General features: G+C 47.6%; 1 protein-coding gene across 2 annotated transcripts in view; it reads right to left on the reverse strand.

The window, feature by feature from the left end:
- Positions 1 to 1,457: 1,457 nt before the first annotated feature.
- The window catches only part of LOC146175544 (open rectifier potassium channel protein 1-like), a 100,557-nt gene continuing 82,769 nt past the window's right edge, over positions 1,458 to 19,245 (reverse strand). Inside the window, exons 5-7 of one of the 2 annotated variants that reach the window (XM_084581943.1) lie at positions 9,227 to 9,456; positions 7,613 to 8,047; positions 1,458 to 6,271 (exon numbers count right to left, since the gene is read on the reverse strand). In XM_084581943.1, the coding sequence (XP_084438069.1) occupies positions 6,068 to 6,271; positions 7,613 to 8,047; positions 9,227 to 9,456 (869 nt within the window). In that variant the 3' untranslated portion in view covers positions 1,458 to 6,067. Of the gene's footprint in view, positions 6,272 to 7,612; positions 8,051 to 9,226; positions 9,457 to 19,245 lie in introns of both variants that reach the window. The other variant, XM_084581942.1, reaches the window with a different exon arrangement.

A 19,245-nucleotide genomic window follows, 5' to 3' on the forward strand; every position in this document is an offset into this window, starting at 1 on the left:
TTATTATTATTATTATTATTATTATTATTATTAACTATGAAACATCATGGCGCCGCCGATACTGACGCTCCGCTATCTTCTTGTGCGCGTGCGGCACGAGGCGGGTTTTTACGCGAAACAGAAGCGCTTCCGTCGAAGAAAAACGGTAGTACGGAGCAGTGTTGTAACGCGGGCTGCCACAGCAGCCCATGACGTAATAAAGGACGAGACTCACCTGTGAAACATTTTCCTCTGTCAACTTCTCCGCAAAGCTTATTTTCCAACCAAATTTAGGTCTCATTCTGAGACCTCTCTCACTCTTCGTGGAAACTAAGAGAGCCAAGTTCCCCTTTGTGCTCATAAATGTCGCTATAGTGGACCAAGCCACTATTGGAGAGAATTTCAAAGGGTACAGTGGTTTGATACTGCGCCTAGAAAATGAAGGAAAGAGAGGACGTATCGCTCCTCTCATGTCACTTGTTTTGCCGATTTGCTGCGGTCTCTCCCTGCTTTATTAATGTTCTGTAAACCACCTAATCGACCGAAATGGAGCATGCGACGACCGCGACTCGCAAGTGTGAATGTTTTTTAAGGGGTGTGGTGCAGCTTTTCGTTCCTGCAACGACTAAGAAAGTGACGAGGAAGGTCTTTTCGTTGGAAAACAAGCGTTACTCAGAAGCTGACTTACATTATTACCGAAAATTCGCCAATTACGAAATAATGCAGTAAGCATGATACGGCTCAACAACACTCAAAAGGAACATCCCATCTGCGCCACAGGTCTCATGACTGCGAAGATAATGACAGAAATGAAGCGCAAGCAATGCATAAGAATTGAAATAAGCGAGAAGAATAGTATGTCCAGTCTCGGTGAGCTTGAACTTCATCTGTCTGCATGAACCAGCGAGCCAGTTTTGTCCCCTTCAGTGCACGGAGCACTAATGTCCCAAACATATATATATTACCAGGTTTTTCAGACCACTAGCATTCGTTCCCGTGTTCCATATTTCTGCGTAGTTGGCCGCTCGAAAGCTGTTGATTCAGTGTCAAGGCTGAGGCCACGTCAGGCGACCGTGCCTTTAGCCTCAGCCTTCTTTTAGGCAAATGTCTTATAAATAAATAAATAAATAAATAAATAAATAAATAAATAAATAAATAAATAAATAAATAAATAAATAAATAGAAAGAAAGAAAGAAAGAAAGAAGGAAAGAAAGAAAGAAAGAAAGAAAGAAAGAAAGAAAGAAAGAAAGAAAGAAAGAAAGAAAGAAAGAAAGAAAGAAAGAAAGAAAGAAAGTTGTAACCATAATTGAGGCCCAGATATGTCTGAACTACTTGGTGCAGTAACACCGTCAGGAAAGATTTGCCTTCCCCCGTAGCCTTGGCTCCTAAGTATAGGAAGCGCGATGCCTTCCCTTTTACTTTATTGCCATCCATGCAGTCGCCGCAGGAAAAAAAGGAAGAAAGCGGGAGTCCCGTAAAACAGGGTTAAAATGAGGCTTTATTTACACGTCAAGCGAGCGCGGAGCACAACAAGTGCAGTAGGCACATCACTGTATACACATGTATCAATATTGGCTATGATGTGTGTATATGACACAAAATCACCCGCAGTCGTCAACAGTATATAAGGCGCAATGTTTCGTCTGAGATCGTTTGTACCGGCGCGCTTCTTCCTCGCTCTTCTAATCGCTGCTCTCCCTTTATACGTTCACCCATGCTCGCCACAAGCTTTCAGTACCTTCAACAGCCCGTATAACCGTGTGCGAGTCCACACTTCGCATTAGATGCCTCTAAAACATAGGGGAAGTTTATTATAGGGGCAATCCTGCGAATCTCTGTGTACGCAGGCTCGGATCCTCCTGAAATTGTAACTATACGGCAGTTGAAGCTTAGGACTAGCTGCGGTGTATGATTACGTTTATCAGCCGAGTTTTGAATCTGGGCCGTGATACATGGCATAGACAAAGCAGCACTCAAGAGAGTACTCAGGCAGTACAGAAGCAGTATTCATGAATCAAGCATTCGAGTTACACAGTGACACTACTGTACGTATGCGGGAATGCCATCTAGGACTTCCAGGCTTATTGTCAGTGCAGACAAGCTCTTATATGAGTCTTTTCTGCGTCTCCCTTAATTATCAACCACAGCATGGCTAACTGTCAACTTGCCGCGATTAACCGTATTTATAACTGTCTCATGCGTTGTTGTAACTGTACCCACTAGGTGGCTCTAGCATATGGGTTACTTAAAGCTTGTGAGTTTCACGTCTGTGCGCATGTGAGGGATTTGATTTTTCCTTTCGAGCTGTGGTTATAGAAGAGTGCAACTTGTAACAGCTGGCCAATTGCTTGTTGACAGCAAATCACAGAGATGACTCGTAGGTTGGTGAGCTTTTTGGCACCCGGAATTACACACCGTAATTCGCTAGAGTTAAGGCTATACAGGAATATCAGCAATGAGCAGACTGCTATGTAGAATTGAAATCACGGACACAGCTACACCGCTGATCTAGGTATCTCAATCTTAACAGTGACAATGCCCGCAATATACTTTGCTTTGTGAGCCAATCCTGATGCGCATTGGTTAACGCTGCTTTTTGTTCTCTAAAACCCCAAAGCCTGCTTCAGGGCTCTCACTACAGTTGTGTTCTTTACCTCCCCATTTAAAATGCTATCTTGCAAGACTGGATAACATTTTTAGATTTAACTTGTACCATGTGAGTAGCGCACTAAGATAACTATCTGTTAACCACATGGCCGATCAGAGTTCAAACCATGCTATGGACACCACTAGACATGCCCGCATATGCGTGGTCCAATTCTTCCCTATACCCTGTATCAAGACCGCTCCAGTGCTGTACGAGGTGTATTCCTTAGTGGGCTAGCATTTCGACAATCCATAAACCTTCACTGTCCGGATAATTGCAGCTATTCTGAATCCCCTTGCATCCCCTTTAATTTCCGCGTTATATAAGCGACAGATGCCTGCATTAAATATAGTCAATAATTACTGAAATCATTTGGGGCTCAACTCATGTTACCCATTTGACCAATATCACTTGTGTACATACACCGTTCATGTGGCTTCGTTCCGAAGAGCTGGTGCTGTCGAAAGTGTCAACTAAGCGCTTGAACCTGATATTACCCTTTTATTTCTAAACTATGCATACCGAACAATTTTCCACACGCATATACAAGATATATACATTTATGTTTTATCAACACTGCACAACTCGTACGTGTCGCGCTTAACAGGGGAAAAAAAAACTATGTACACAAAACGCCTCCGTCTGTATACGCTGTAATGCGCTTGTGAGTGGATTGGCTCAAGAACTAATACACAATATTTACAGATACTGTTATCAAAAACAATACGGTATAATACATTCTCACGTAGAGCGAACGAACCTAACTATTCGATGACATTGACGATGACCCTCTTGTGGTAGGAATGAAAATGGTTATGTACACGCATATGTAATGTGCGCTTTCCGGTCGCTCTATTGTATCGGCATAGCACGGTGAGCGTCAACAAGGACTGAAAAAAAAAAAAAAAAGTTTGTGAAGCGGAGTAACTCATGTCTAGCAAAAATCTGAACAGCCGACTTTAACTAATTTTGTCGGCTTTAAACACTTGAATTCATCGCACACTCGTTCTCTTATCTTTCGAAGGATTGAGTGTCCTCTGAATTGTAAGGCACGCAAACCCTGCTAGGTAGGCATAACGATAGCGCCGCCAAGGTTTGCTACAGGAAAATAGGAACAAATCTCGCGGTACAAAACACTCCTATTATCTCAGAAGGCCGGTTATGGGCGCGATGATGAAACCGGCGTTTAAGTTCTGGGGGAAAACAAAGAAAACTCTGAGACTCTTGCCCCGCTTCCGACACGGGAAGACGCCATAACAGCGCGCTTCAAGTACAGCTCGTCCCGAGAGAGACCAGTTAGCAAAAACAGCAAAAATACTTTGCAACATCTGTCGAAGCAAGACGCCATTCAATAAGAAATATATAATTTCACATATCAGTCTGTGCTTAGAAAATGCCCTCTTCTTTGTCACATGTGGGTTGCTTAACTGCCTCTCCTAACAAGTCGGAGGCTGTTTTCGTTTTCCTCATTTATCTTAACCAGGCACTATGTTAACCAGGAACATTTTTTTCTTTGCGCTTAAGAGCTAAGTGCTCGATACATATGGAGCGTCGGCTGATATTAATATTTGCGCTGCCTTACGGACTGCCTATACTGTCGATGTATGTTATATTCATTGTGAACAGCCCCACTCAGAACGACAGCAAATATTGGCCATAAAAACCGCACCTCGAGGCAGTATCAAGGTGCATTCACATCACACCGTTCATCTGCTATTCAAAACTCTTTCTCCTTACGGTACATCGTCCTCGCGGTTTGCGGACATCAACGCGATAGACATTCAGGCGTGCCTGGCCTGTCAAGTACACGAGGCGTCCACAAGGTGGCCATAAGCGCCACCACTGCTTTACCGCAAGGTTACCCTCAATATGCTTTCCAGATTGTGCATCGCACATGCCAAACCACCAATGCGTTTCACTTACAGCGCAATTTACCACATCACAATTCGCCTATGTACGCCTAAAGTGATACACCTATGTTTTTCTGTACCCGACGAACGAGAGTCCTGCAGCAGCAGTTTGCATCACTGTTGCTTAACCCCAATGTGCGTCCACAGTCACCAATGTGCATCCACAGTCACCGAAAGCCTTCTATGGCCGACCGCACCCAGGAGCAGGGTCAGTGTTACAAGTCACACACGGTGCACGCACTGGCTCCGTCAAATCAACGTTGTTGTCAACACGGCAAAGAGGTTCCGAGGATCCACCACGCACATATTGTGTTCGATAAACGACATGAAAATCTTGCCCACTGCACGCTAGATTTGTTCAGATCACAACACAGCCGGAACTTCGCAGGCTACCGGGTGTCCCGTCGTCTCGCTTGTATGGCAGCAAATGAAAAGTAATTTCCACCGTCCCCACACTGAACACACATCCACGCATACCGGTAGATAGCCATGCACGCTGAAATGAGTTCAAGGACTGTGAAATGGAGCATTGACAGCAGACTCATCACTTCCGCAGCTTTCTTTCCGCCTAGTTAAAACTAATTATCACATCACGACAGCGTACCGTCCGTTTTTGCAATCTCATAGCCGCAAGAAGCCAGCACGTGTTAGCCATAGCTCACATTCATGAAGTTCACAGCAGCATTCCTTCTCAACGGCGTTGTGGTTCAGCCACAACTGAAAAAAAAAAAAAAAAATCAAACCTAGAACGATCGCGCACAAAGCACGGCTGGAGGAGTTATCTAACCTTGCACTCGAAAATAAATTGTAATATCATCTTTGTCCCTGATTCCGTCTTTCCAACCCTCCGAGTAAACGTTCGAGTGTCAGGTGAGATGAAGGTGTCAGAAGTCGTGCCGTCTTAATAAGGCTACATAGTTTCTAAGGAACACAGGTTGTATAGTCTCGTGGGCACCACAAAGCAAGTGAAACCTACAAGCACATTCCTAGAAGGAAGTCAAGTGTCCGAGCTGATGGCATTCGCGCAGGAGGTCACTGTCACCACGGAGTGCCTCGAAATTATTGTGACCGTGCGAGCTATCACTATTGGCTGGCCGCACTGCCTTAGCCGAAACGTTGCCGGCCGTTGCTTTCGCCCAACAAACCATATGGACGATGCATCTGTAAATTATGGCAGTCAATGCGAGCTATCTTTATCCAGTTGACAACGTGAGTCCAAACAGCAAGAACTGTCGGCTCTGATGTCAATTCCGCAGCAGCCAAACGATCTTTTTGATCACGGGCACAAATAATTAACCTATCTAGAAACATCTCCTTTCCGACTTCTCTTGGAGCAGGGCAAAACCCTGTGTGAACTTGGAAGCGGTGTCATCCGGCGTTGGCAGAGGCTTGCCAAAGGACACACCAAGGCTTCAACTTTCATGGCCCGAGGTCCCGACTGTACTGAAGTCTTCTCGCGATTGGAAGCGCTTTCTGTCGAGAGGTGTCGCCGTCCCCGCATACTCCAAAGCCGACATGGCCATAGCGGGGTCAGATGGTGGTGCTGTCCAAGCTGTCCAGGTCGAAGGTCACCATGGGCTTGGTCACAGCTATCTCTACATCGTAGATGTCACCTTCGTACGAATCTCTGCGTGAAAGCCGGCCGTTGCACAAAGGTATTGAGGCTCGCGGCGCGAAGAAGTTTGTTGGAAATTCCAGGTGGCTCCGGTTCTTATGCCCGTTGTGCGATTTCACCTGCAAGTTGGAGAGAAAATAATGGCTCATTTTTTTTTCGCAGCTACAGACATCACAAAATGAACCCTGAGTGTGAAGCCAATGCTTACTTTTTACGGAAAAGAGTACAAGAACTACACCCAAGGGTGGCGGTAATAAGCAAAGCGATATGTCAATCGAAACGACTAAGAAAGAACCATAAATTGCACTTCAGAAATTTGATTCTGAGGACATAACTGATGGTATGAAAAAAGCTGGACCAGTAAAAAATTTAAGGTGACTGGAAGCTTTGCCAGAGCCAGCATATTTAGAGAGCATATGGCTGCCGCAACAAGACGTACTCTACGCAGCAGCAATCCACTGATTGTAAAATAAGGAAGAGACGCTCAGATGACCTGATTCGATTAGCTAAGCAAGAATTAACTTTTAATTAGGATGATGCTTCTGCACCTGACGCTTTTTCCTTATGTTGCAACTTATTGCTTGCAGGTTGCGCCAGTTAGCTTCTCTTTCATGGATCGCTAATGATTCTATACATTTGTTGCATTTGTAAATAGCTTTGGTTGGGTTGCTTTGCGTCTTGCTAACCATTTTTGCGCTTCCAAATTTATAGTGTTACATACATGCTCCTTACTCGATGACGTGCAGAAGAATTTGCGATCGCTTTTATTTCCTGCGTACACTCGCTTTAGGATGGTGCGGTTCTCGCGTCAGGCGCTCTCATGCTCAACTGGCGCTCGGGACGCAGTTCTCGTGCTCGGATCTCTTTAGGCACCGGAGACTTAATTCGCAGGCCCCGCTGAGACACACTGCAGCATTTTGGCCATGGTGCTACACAAAGGGCAGTGAAACTTTGATAAGCCACCAGAGCGGTATTGCATGCGAAATGACTTCCCAGAACCACGGGTGAGAAGTTAAGAGCATATAGACCTGACTAAGGACCGCCTTTCAACAACCTTGGCCTTTAAAAGGGGGAAGAGTGCGCAAGCGTGGAGCCTTAAAAAGTGCCAGGCTCAGGCGTGCTTCGCTTCATAGAAATAAGTACGCCGTAGAGAGACGGATAGCACGATTTGAGATCTTAAAGTAGCTTTACACCTTCTCTGAGCATCTATGACTCCCTATATAGTTAGGTAGGACTAGTAGAACGCCTATCTTTGAAGCACACTGAAGGCTGTGTGTTTGATATGTGTTAATCTTTACCTCCTCTCTAGACTGACACTCACTCTTTCCTACGAGGTGTCCTATATCCTTACCACAAACTGAAGCAGCAGACTACAACCATGTTTCTCTAGCCTACCTTCCTGGCGTTAAGGTTTCCCTGTTCTAAAGCTGCATCAGCTACTTTGTGGCCTCCATACTTACGTGGAGGTAGTCCTTGGGGACTGCCAGAAGGCCTCCCGCGCCTCCTGCGCCGCTGCTTCCACCCAGTGCCCCGTCTGTGTGGAGCACGGGCAGGCTGTGCCTCCTGGACGGCGCCGCCTCACCCCTGGGAAGGCCTCCCTCCTGCCGGTGGGACGGCTGCAGCAGCTCCTCCCGCAGATAGTAGGGCGCCTCCAGCTGCAGCCTCAGGTTGTGCGTCTCGATGAGCTGCCTCGTGCGGCACAGGTTCTGCGTGCTCTCCTCCTTGAGCGTCTCGACGAGTGTTAGCAACCGCTGGATCTGGTCGTCGCGCGTATTGTGGTTCTTGTCGGAGCCGCCGCACAGGCTGTCAGCGCTCAGGTCGTCGTCACCGCCCCCGCTGCCCGAGAGCTGCTTGTCGCTGGACTTGCCCCTCCAGATTGACTTGCGGTGGGACTTCTGCTGCAGGGGCCATTCGCGGAAGGGGACGCGGATGGGGCGGAAAGAAAAAGAGGAGCTGTCTGTCAGCACGAGTGCATATATGTATGTTCGCAAGAGCTTAAAGACGGTTTACATATGGCTCTATATCCACGCAGACTAGCATGCAGAGGTAACTGCAAACGGCGGTGATTGGAATGTACCTTCTGCCGTTTGTGAGAGGTAGTAGCTTGATACGCCGATAGTCTATTACCACGCCATCACGTTGCATTCAACTTCAGAGCTAGTGGCAAGATCATGCCAACGCTTTCAACAGCCTGCTACAGCCAAAGAACCGCTCTATCAGGCTACTCATGCATATGTATGCAACATACGCCTTTAATCACCTGCTCTTTAATAACCTCTACTTGTGCATCCTACTGCCATGTTACTACGAAAGAAGTAAAAATAATACTTGGCTAAAATGTCGGCGCATCTATGTAAGGCCACGATGACTGAAGCCTTTATATACCTCCAGAATCACCAGAAACCTGTCATCTATCCCCTATACGTTTATATAGCTAAAAGGACGCCCATCCATCTTGCGCCCCTCTCGAGCTTCCCTCCACTTTACCTTCATCACTCAAAAGCCTCACCCGTTACTAAAAAACTTGCATTCTTCATCCAGGATGCGGGCACGAAATATATATTTATGCTGCAGTGAAACGAAAAACTGACGGCGAAATCGACTTCAATGTCGCCATAGGAAATCCGATTACCCTCCAGAAGCACCACCCGCTAGACACCAACCACCGTCCTACCCAGCCCCCCACGCGTCAGCGCCCTTTTCAAGCCACCTCCCTCCACCTCATCTCCAACTACCCCGTAAAACATTCATTAGAGCAAAATAGCCACAGTAATCGTAATCATCGTGGGTAAATACAACATTAAGCTTTCTCACAGCAGGTTTCGCGATAGTACTGCCATTATTTATTCGTACAGCGTGGCCTTGCGGATTATCTGTCTGGCGGGAAACAGAAGGAGCGATGCTCTTACTGCGCTAAAATGAGCATTCATGACATATGAATGCCTTTAATTCATTGATGGGCGGAGGAGCTTCAATTGGCCCAGCATGTCCCCTAATATGAGTGCCTTCACACGATGATGCTTGGAGATAATGAAGAAGGCAACGGGATTACACTTAGGGGGAAGCGTGCCCACCTTGGAGGCGAACTCCTGGAGCAGCCTGTGTATCTCGTCCAGTCGCTGGCCGAACTTGTGCTGCGTGCTGTGGAAGCTCGCAGAAAGGCGGTCCTCGACGCGCCGGATCTGCTTGCAGCGCATGGCGCGCGATATGTAGTTGAGGATCATGGCCAGGTAGCCCAGGCCGAATATGATCCACAGCACCACGCCCGTCTTGTAGATCCAGATGTAGTCGCCGTCGAAGTTGCCTGCGGGTGACCGTTTAGGGGAAGCATGAATAAGTGTGCATCACCGACGAGTTGTTACAAGACGTCATCAAAATACATGTTCAAGGATCTCGCACGCTGAGTTTCGGGCGCAATGAGCCAGACTTCACTCACTCTAGCTGGAGTCATTATTATTACTCAGTCTCTGCACGTGTTTAGGCTTATCACGATTCGTATGGACTGACGCTGGGTCGGTCTTCAGACTCGCTTGCACTCAGCTCCAAACCCATATGCGTAAATTTTATGAGCCTAGGAGCTGTAAGAAAGTATTTGTGTGCCGTCAAATCAGTGTTGCTCTGAGTGCTGTGCCCGTGTGATGAACACTACACTGTGTATCTCGCAAACTGCGCCGATTCGTATGTTGTTCTAGGCCGTTCTTTTATTGGCTTCGCCGCTTCTGCAAGGCGCATTACTCAACTTGTGGCCGACGTCAAGGGACATAGAACTAATACAAATGATTGCGGTAGGTTAATGACAGTCTGGCTTCAAACCTTAGAACACGAGTATGTTGCAAAAGCAACAATTGGAAGTATACCTCTGAGCCTTCAGACGTTCTGAAGAAAAGTCAGTTTCAACAAGCGCCGGTATCGCCCTAATTTGCAGCGGAAACTTACATTCTGCGAAGCACAGTAGAGACCCCCGAGCAATAGGAGTTACTCCTAATTACTCTCGCCCTTGTGGAGCATATATAATCTGCTTACACTACATAAGTTTTGGTTTCTTACAGATTGAGATCAAAGGCGGTAGGTCTGTTCGCGGTTGCTTCTTGGCATTCAACGCAAATGGCAAACGTTAAGAGAAAAAGAGTAAGTCGGTTAGAAACGGCTGATTAATGACATTCTTGTCGAAATCAAGAACAATATGGACATGAATGGTTCATACAATGCTAAGGCGAGATAGCTCATGGTCACTAAAGGTGATTGACTCGCTTCCAAGAGAACAGTGTCATAACAGAGAGCAGTACGTATAAAGTTAGGTGGACGGATAAGATTAGAAACAAAGGAGGCCTTACTAGCACTAGCCAGACTAATTGGAAGTCTAAGGAAAAACCTTAATCCTGCAGTGGGCGTAGTCAGGCTGTTTGTTATAACGGCGAGAGGTCGTTTCCTTTGCACTTGTAGGCCCTCATAAGATACTGTATACTGTAGCTGTGAGAAGCACATCCAGCGAAGTGTGCCTGTCACATAACCGAGAAACAGCCGCAAAACTCCGTCTACGCACAGCAGGGGACGTCGGCTGCGCAGCACGCGATGATGAACCTGTCCTGGATTTGTTGTCCGGTCTCTTTACTGCGTCTATGCCCTAAACGACGGTCGCGAAGCACAAGAATTGGTAGAAGTACGAACATTAGCATCTTGAACGCTCCGGAAAAAGTGCAACCTCAACAGCGACAATAAGAATTCATTTGCTTCCTGCTCTCACATGGAGGAACAAAATGACTACGGTAGCCGCACTGCATCATTAAACTGTCCTACCTCCTTCTCCCGGTTCATAAAAGCGCCATTTATAGTCAATTTAACCTCCATTAATGTCCCCTCCTTCTCTCTCTCTCTCAATCTCAAACCTTGAGTCACACTCGAATGCAATGACAACAAAGATCGCATTCTCCAGAAGGTCCACCCACTTCCCATTTGGACAAAAACCCTCACAAGTTGGCGAGCAGATGAAAGGTGGAATTTCTGGTAGCGGCATGGTGCGAAGACGCGAGCGCCCTCTACCTTACAAAAGGTCGACTTTAGCTCCTCTATAAGCGGAGCACTAGTCAACAGCAGACACTCAATCTCATTTTGTGGCAGCCGACGGTATCCATGCCCCCGATATCCGTTGCTCTTGTCCCGAGTGTCCTTAACGTCAACGACGCAAAACATCTACTTCCCTTGTAACGGCAAGACAAAAACGCCTAGCATGAACTGCGTACTGGAGCGACCTTACTGCGTATGTTGGGCGGAGATGTTTTTCAAACGCATGGCTAGCCGTCGTTCCAATGTGCCAAATGATTTGTCGTGCTCCGCCATCGCACCGCGAAACAAAAGAACGGTGGACGGCTGGTTGGGTCGGGAAGGGCGAGAGACGGTACGAGAAGACAGACTGCGCGGCGCTCTTCTCCCGTCTCTGGAAATAGCCGAGTCAGAAGCGCTATTTTCTGAAACCCCACGAGAGCGCGCTCACAAGGAGCAACCCGGCGCCCAAGAAGTCGGCAACTGGAACCTTTGTGTTGGACGGAGAGTCGCGCGCTCACAAACTGCGCAGAGAGGGCGAGCGCGACACGGTCACACGACTTGCCTTCTCTTCCTCCTCCGTGCCATTCGGATCCCTATATACTTTTTGCGTCGCCTCTTGCCAACCTATTCCTTCCTCGCCTCCTCTATCCTCTTTTGTTCTTCCCGCTGCCAAGACCTCGGAGCCTTCTTAATAGCTACCTGCTATCTGCGCAATCGTTTACTGCCTGTCACGCTTCTTTGTGTTCAGGATTCTGAGCCACGAAAGTGGCGCATTAAATGCCTGTCTCGAGAACTATATAGATGCGTGGGACGCGGTGGCATGTTTCCCACTCGTTGCCACAACCCCAGGAGTGGCGCTGGTTGACATTCTGCCGGCAAGCTAGCATGAAATGCTCGTGCATAGCATCTGCTGCGTCACCCTTCTCGGGTTGTCGCGTTTCTTGGCTTCTGGAGGCTGTGGTAAATATCTAAGCCTTTGGTATGGTAAACTACTCCACGTCTGTTTAAACGGCCATAAATGACGCTTAAGCGTATGCTCGACGCTGAAAAGATTTCCTCTTAATTCATGCAGGTCAATAGCCTCCATTCGCGAGCATCGCCATCTTTGAACGTTGGGGCGGGGGGGGGGGGGGGGGGGGGCTTCGTCATTTTTGCGTTAAGAATGCAGCTGCAAGAATGTAGTAAGCGGGATAGCAACTGCCATCGCTTAATCCGCATAAATTCCGTATGTTACTATAAAGAAAATAATAAAATTATCAAGAATGTATTAGGCAAGGAGGCTCGATCTATCCATTACTATTCACCGGTTGCTTAGAAAAAACATTCAGACATCTGAATTAGGCACAGTTAAGTGGTAAGTGCGCTGATAGGGAATACTTGCATTAATCTGTGATTCGCCGAAGTCATTGCCTTGCCAACTAATTGAGGAAACGAATTGTATATTATGGTTAATGACTTGTAGACAAGCAAATCAGAATGGTAGGCATAAAATAAATATGCAGAAGACTAAAATAATGTTCAACTGCCTCAGAAAGGAACAGTAGGTTACGATAGGTAGCCAGGCGTTGGAAGCGGTAAGGCGAGACGTATATGCTTTTAGCAGTCAGTGGCCGGTGATTCAGACAACGAGATTGAAACAGGTAGATGAGTCAGCTGGGGATGGAGGGCATTTGACAAGACTCTCGAATCGTGAATGACAGCTTACCAGTATCTCTCGATAGGAAAGTATATAACAGCTTTATATTATCGGCCGTCACCTATGGGGCATAAACGCGGACACTGACTAAAAGGGCTCAACTTAATTTGAAGGCAACACATAGAGCTATGGAGTGGAAAATGGTAGGTTAACTTTAAGAGATAGGAAGTGTGCAGCGTGGGACAGAGAAAAACGAGAGTTATTGATATTCTATTCGAAATCAGGAAGAATTAATGGGCATGGGCAGGTCATGTAATGTGAAGGCAAGATAACCTGTCTCTATGGGTGACAGAGCGTATTCCAAGGGGAGATAAGCGTAGCAGGGGGCGGCAGAAGCTTAGTTGCGCTAGAAACTTAGGAAGTTGGCAGGGACTGTGTGCATCCAGCTGGCACACGGCCAAGTTAATCGGAGGGATGGGGGAACCACTTCGCCCTGCAGTGGATGTAGTCAGCCTGGGGTCGTTGATGCCGTTGACAATTTCACGAAGTGGTTGGCGGCAAACTACCCGGCTTTTTGTAGGTGATTTAACCAAATGCCACCGGTTCACTCTAACTTGAATCTTCCTCAGCTGCTTTGCTTATCTCATACGAATCATACACTCATAGTTCAAAACAGTAAAGCGCGGTGTACATCTGCACTATGATGTGACAGCATATGTTTATATATGAGGGGAGCAAGCTTCTTGGATGACACGTTTTTCATCCATTCGACGTTGGAATACTTTAAAGCCTAATTTCAAAACAGCTTATTTTTCCTCCACCGATAAAAATGTGATTTAGGTGATGTCGGTAACATTATCCGCCATCCTTTCTAGTCAAATAAGACCTTCCGCTTATTCATTAACCCCTCTTGGATTCATTCACAACAAAGACTGAAATCTTTTCATGCAAATTGCAAACATATCCGGGATATATTCGGTACTCGTCGCGTACGCAGGAAGAACGAACAAAACGTACAACATGGCGCACCTCTTCGGCATTGCGCATGCACGCACGCATCACACTCAAGCCATTCTCAGTCGTCAATCAAAGATTGCGATTGTGAAGACCAAGAGAGGCCGCTGTATAATTTAGCCAGCAAGGGTGATCTAAGCCGCTCAGCTTGTCGCTTGATACGGTGCAAGAGTGACTACAAGATGGACGATGTCAATGCAGTCACGTGAAATTTTCCACCGCACTCAATAGGGGAGTAATCAACGCTCACGTGCTTAGTATTCAGTCAACTCTTCTCAGCGGTGCGCTTAATGAAGTACAGCGCAACTTGACGAGGTCGAAGTAAGCCGTCGAACAGACAGCGAGTGAAACGCGAAACGCAGAGAGAGAGAGAGAGAGAGAGAGAGAGAGAGAGAGAGAGAGAGAGAACAATTAACAAACACCTCGTGAGACTGCGACAGACAGCGTGCTTCTAGTGTGATGTGTCCGCAATACAAACCGCTTGCGATATCACGTTGCGAATTCTTCGTATCCGTAATCAGGTCTAGGCTGAAGTTTTACTTGGAAACTGTCACACGATTCCTAGACGGCGGTCTCAAGAGGCGCACATTGCAGATTTCGTCGTAAGACAGGCCAATTCAAAGCTAGCATTGGTCGTAAGGTTATAACAGACACAAACTGTTAGTCTGCCCAAGCCTCAAACGGCTTTAGTGGCAGTGCATGGCAGTTAGATCCGAGATAGAAGTGCACATAAACATTATCGAAATATTAAATTTAAAATTATACAGAACGTTAATTACAACTGGATCAGTATTATGTTTGCATCTTGCACAGGCAATACTAATTGTGGTTGGAACATAATGAAAACGTTTTTTTTTTTTTTCCGTCTTCAGATGCACCCCTGGCGATGTATTCGGAAAAGGAGCTGTTGAACGCGTTTTTTTTTTCTTAACTGCCTAACCTCAGGATAAAAATGAATATATGCGCAGATTCTCTTTCGGCAGACTTCTCGCATTTATATCAACTGTAAAATACTCGCACCAGTGCTTTTTTTTTTTGTATGGCAGTTCTAACCACTCGTTGCGTGCACAGGAAAAGAAAAACTCAAACAAGGATTTTTTTTTTTTTTGCCACGCAGCAGAAGCTTAGATGATTACCATCAACACGTGCATAACAATATCACATAATATCCACTTGCTTCTAATTAAAATATGTCCCATAATACTGCAGTTATTTGGGTTTTTATGGTGAAACATTTTTACCAGTGCGACCAACCTTCGTACCTTTCGAAGCGCTCATGTAATAAAGTGAAGCGCCTTAATTTGACCCATTGTTTCGAAATCGGTTCGCCTTCTGGGCACAGCCAAGAAGCACGGTCTGCGGAAGATACAGAGACGAGAAAGCAAAACAACGTTCTCCTGAGCCTGACAAGTCCTGTCAGGGAGGTTGCGCATATAGCACAGCCGTCAAGAAGGCGCTTCTTCATCGTTCCCTCGAATGTGCGACGGAGTACTCCTTCAGACGAGCGAGGTGCAGACGTGGGGTCCATCACCGCGAGAACTCTGCCCCTGCAATTGCGGACAGCAGCGAGGAACCCTGGCGCATAGTGAAGAAGTGCGGCGTCTCCTTCTATCGACGTAGTGGGCATAAACTCATGCAGCCTTTACTACTTCGTCTCCTTCATTTAATAGAAAATAAATGGAAAAGAAAATAATGAAGAATAAAGATTTACTGGTATCACAGCCTCCACGTCCAGAGTCTTATAGAATAGTACTTTTAGTCTTGGCGTGATCACAGTGCTTGTTTGTAATATCTTATACTGCGGTTTGAAAAACTGTGGCTAGAGGAAGGAATGCAGAAGGGTTTGAAGGTAGGCAAGTTTTTTTCAGAGCGTTTGCATTATGCGTGCACGAAGGCGGAAAGTGTCCGATACCATCGTCCACTTGTATGAGAAAATAGGGAGATTCCAGACTAGGGAAGACTCAAGTAGAAATCAAATTAATCACTAAGAAAACATAAAGGAATATAATGAGAACTAGAACAGAATTAGAATTTAAATAGACTGGAGAGAGAAAGAGAAATGCTATCGCATTACCTCTTATTCAATCCAGCTGATCGCCCTTTATTATATTCCGCTAAATTTTGTTAATATAGTTTTTAAACTGCGAGCTGTCACGTAAATAACGTGAGAGGTGTTTAGCTCGGAGCAAAATTTACATGTTGGGGGTTGAATTGCAGACAACCATTTAGATTGCATGGCGCATGAGTGAAGTGCATAAGAATGCATAGAGAAGCATCGCCTCTTAGACACAGGTGACTGCGAGCGTTTCTGCGACCGTTTCATGTGCAGCAGTGGTGTAAAACGGTACACGGACGAGCTAAGAGGTTCCCCATCAGAGGGGAAGATTAAATCAGTGGACACCTGCGATGCACGGAACTATGTATTGGGGCCATATGCACAACGCAGTCGATCGACGCCGAGTGCCAAGTGCTGGCAGGAGGGACGATGCTCTTCTTCGCCCATTATCGACGGCCGCTCCGAGACTGGTGGAGGATGACGAAATCGGTTCGGGGAGGAGCTTTCCAGAGCAGGTTACTGCGATGTTTTGATGGTTTATTCGAGCCAGGCGAAGAAAGATGGGACTTGGCGCACCTTTCTGTCTTCCGCCGGGCTTCGCGCCGCTCGTGTGCGTGAGTCTCCGAGTGTGCGTGTGTGTGTCTGTGAGCTCCGGAGCCCAGAGCTGAGTCCGTAACCAGTGGTGCAAGGTGCGGCTCACCTTTGAGAGACAACACGCTGACTCATAGTGCATTGGAAGAGTCACTGTTAGCTGACGTGTGAGCGCCGTTGCCGCCGCCTAAGTGCATGGTCGTCGAACTGATGAAAAGGAGGTCGCAGCGCCACTTTAGGCTTGGGCGACCGAGTGGATAAGCTGGGCGAAGAGCGTCACGCGGGGCGAGTTGTGGGCGTCGACATCTTTTCGCGGCTTTAAATGGACGCGGACAAAAACAAGCCGTGCGCAGTGTTTGCAGTGATGTATTGCCGGCAAGAATCATCGTGATGATGATGATGATTACGACGAGCCAGAGTACGAAATGGCGGACCGAATGAACCTCTTATGTTGCACCGCAAAAAAGAAAAAAAAATTCGACGATTACGTTACTTCCCAATGCGAAATTTGAGCGCAGCTCATCAACTGTTTCACCTTTTCGATAGATTGAGGAAAATATTTCGAGCAAGGCACGTATGCACAATTACAGACGACTTTTTAAAATTTGTCACACGTATTTCTTCAAGAAACATTCCACTAACAGTTCTTCGCTGTCATGAAAGAACCTTTATGGTCGGAGAAATGAAGAGAGCAATTAAGTTATCGGGACGTTCCGAGAGGCAGCGCGTGGTCCCTGTTGTGCCGGTGGGGTTATCACACAGTAGCCCACCGTCAACAGGGTTATGCCAGTGGATCCTGCAACTGCCACCAATGTTGTGCCGGTGGGGTTATCACACAGTAGCCCACCGTCAACAGGGTTGTGCCAAGGATCCTGCAACTGCCACCAATGTTGTGCCGGTGGGGTTATCACACAGTAGCCCACCGTCAACAGGGTTGTGCCAAGGAGTTGGTAACGCAGCGCTCGTCACCCGTTTCGTGAACGAGGGCTGTCAGCTCCCTGGGCGGTAGCGATGAATCCGAGTCGGCGTTGGTGAGACGAAGAAAAGGCTTTATACACTATTTACATGCATTTACACAACAAGATCGGCTCTGTGGCCGAAAGCTAACATAGCCATACGCGACTGTTCTCGCGCAGCGACGGCCGGGGAGATTCCGCCGCGTCCGCACTGTCAGGGGGCGAACTGCTCCCGATGGACGCTCGTGACGAACTCACACTCGGAGTCTCGAACGGAAGCACTTGAGACTCCGTTGCCGAGAACCGTTGACGCTCAAAATGGTCCAATCCGACGGCAGCACTTTCGCAGGGCCAATGGGAGAGCTTGCTGCGCTCTCGCTTCAAATATGCCGCGGGGCGAGAAGGGGTTCACCGTCAGGGCCACGGCGCGCCGTGCTGTCTGGACGTTCAGCGCATGCTGAAACACGTCGCTTCTGTCCCTTTGGTACGGCTCGCCTCCAGTGCATTGGTGCTTTGCAGAGAAGTATCCAAAGTTTGTGAAGGAGGCGTTCGCCGAAGAAGTTTGGCGTCCGGCTGAATTTCTAGGCGGCTTTGGCCAGGCACAACAGCACCCCCGCCATCAGACAATGCGCCGGGAAGACGAGCTGCTCGCATGTGGCTCGGATGCCGGGCGCGCTCGTTCACCAGGTTCCTCCAAGCTCACGTACAGTGTCCGGGCGCCAGGTAGCCTCACGTGCCTCGGGTTCCACTCGCCAGGTCAGGATCTCTGCCGACAGCCTTGTTGTTGGGGCACGTCGACCAACTTCGCTCGGGTCGCTCCGATGCCCTTGCCACTCGCCACTGGTAACGGTAGACTTTTCTGCGGCCTGCGAAACCGACCGACAACAGGCAACACCCAACACAAGCAAGTACCCTCGGTCACCCGTCAAACACCAGACAGAGGCAAAATTTCAAATTCAGTTAGCTAAATTGTTGTCCCATTTTTGCTCCCACTACAACAAGAGACAAGTGTATACGATGCAGTACACAAGGTTCAAACAACAATTTTGCGCATTAAGGATACATTAAATAGCAAAAAAAAGATTAATAATCAGTAATAGAAAAGAGTCTCCTTGAAATCACTTGGGCCGTAAAGCACAACTGAGGAAGTAAGGAGGTCATTCAATTTTGCCCCGATCTGCCTAGAGCATTACCGTTAGCGACGAAATGCTCGTTGAAGGTAGCTATGTCTCGAATGCATGACTCAAAGCATCCGAGTTCGCACTGTGATGCTCTCTTCCGCAAGCGGCAGAACGCGTAGCAGTATTCGTGCGGTTTGGCTCTCCTCCCTCCGCTACAGCCTCGGCTGTCCATTTCTCTACGAGACCTTTCTTTCCACTTTGTGCGTGAAAGAACAGACGAGCCCAAGTTGCTCGCTTTGCGGAACGATCTGTCTCGTTCCTTACGCTTTGCGCACCAATCGCGCATTTTCTCAGCACGGGTGCATTTGTGCCGCTGAGATCGCCGCTTCTTTTGCGATAGTTTGCGCTTTCTCACCTTTCGATGAGAGCATTCTTTCATGCACCTGCCTTTCCGCTCTTTTCGGTGGCAGCACTTGAATGTTTGCTTTCTTTCTTTTGGTACCAGCTCTTTCAAGCTGCCGGCAACCGGAGCTAGTATGGCGCCGACATCGTCGGAGTGCGGCGCCGCGCCTTCATCGCGGCCAGCAGCGCGTGACTCACTGCCAGTCGCGTCCGAACAAGGACAAGGCTCTCTCACGCCAGCCCCCAAGCTAGGCATATCCTCTGCAGGCTCGCC

Source organism: Amblyomma maculatum, chromosome 10, assembly GCF_055883805.1.
Source record: "Amblyomma maculatum isolate TAMU_Amacu chromosome 10, ASM5588380v1, whole genome shotgun sequence".
NCBI lineage: Eukaryota > Metazoa > Arthropoda > Arachnida > Ixodida > Ixodidae > Amblyomma > Amblyomma maculatum.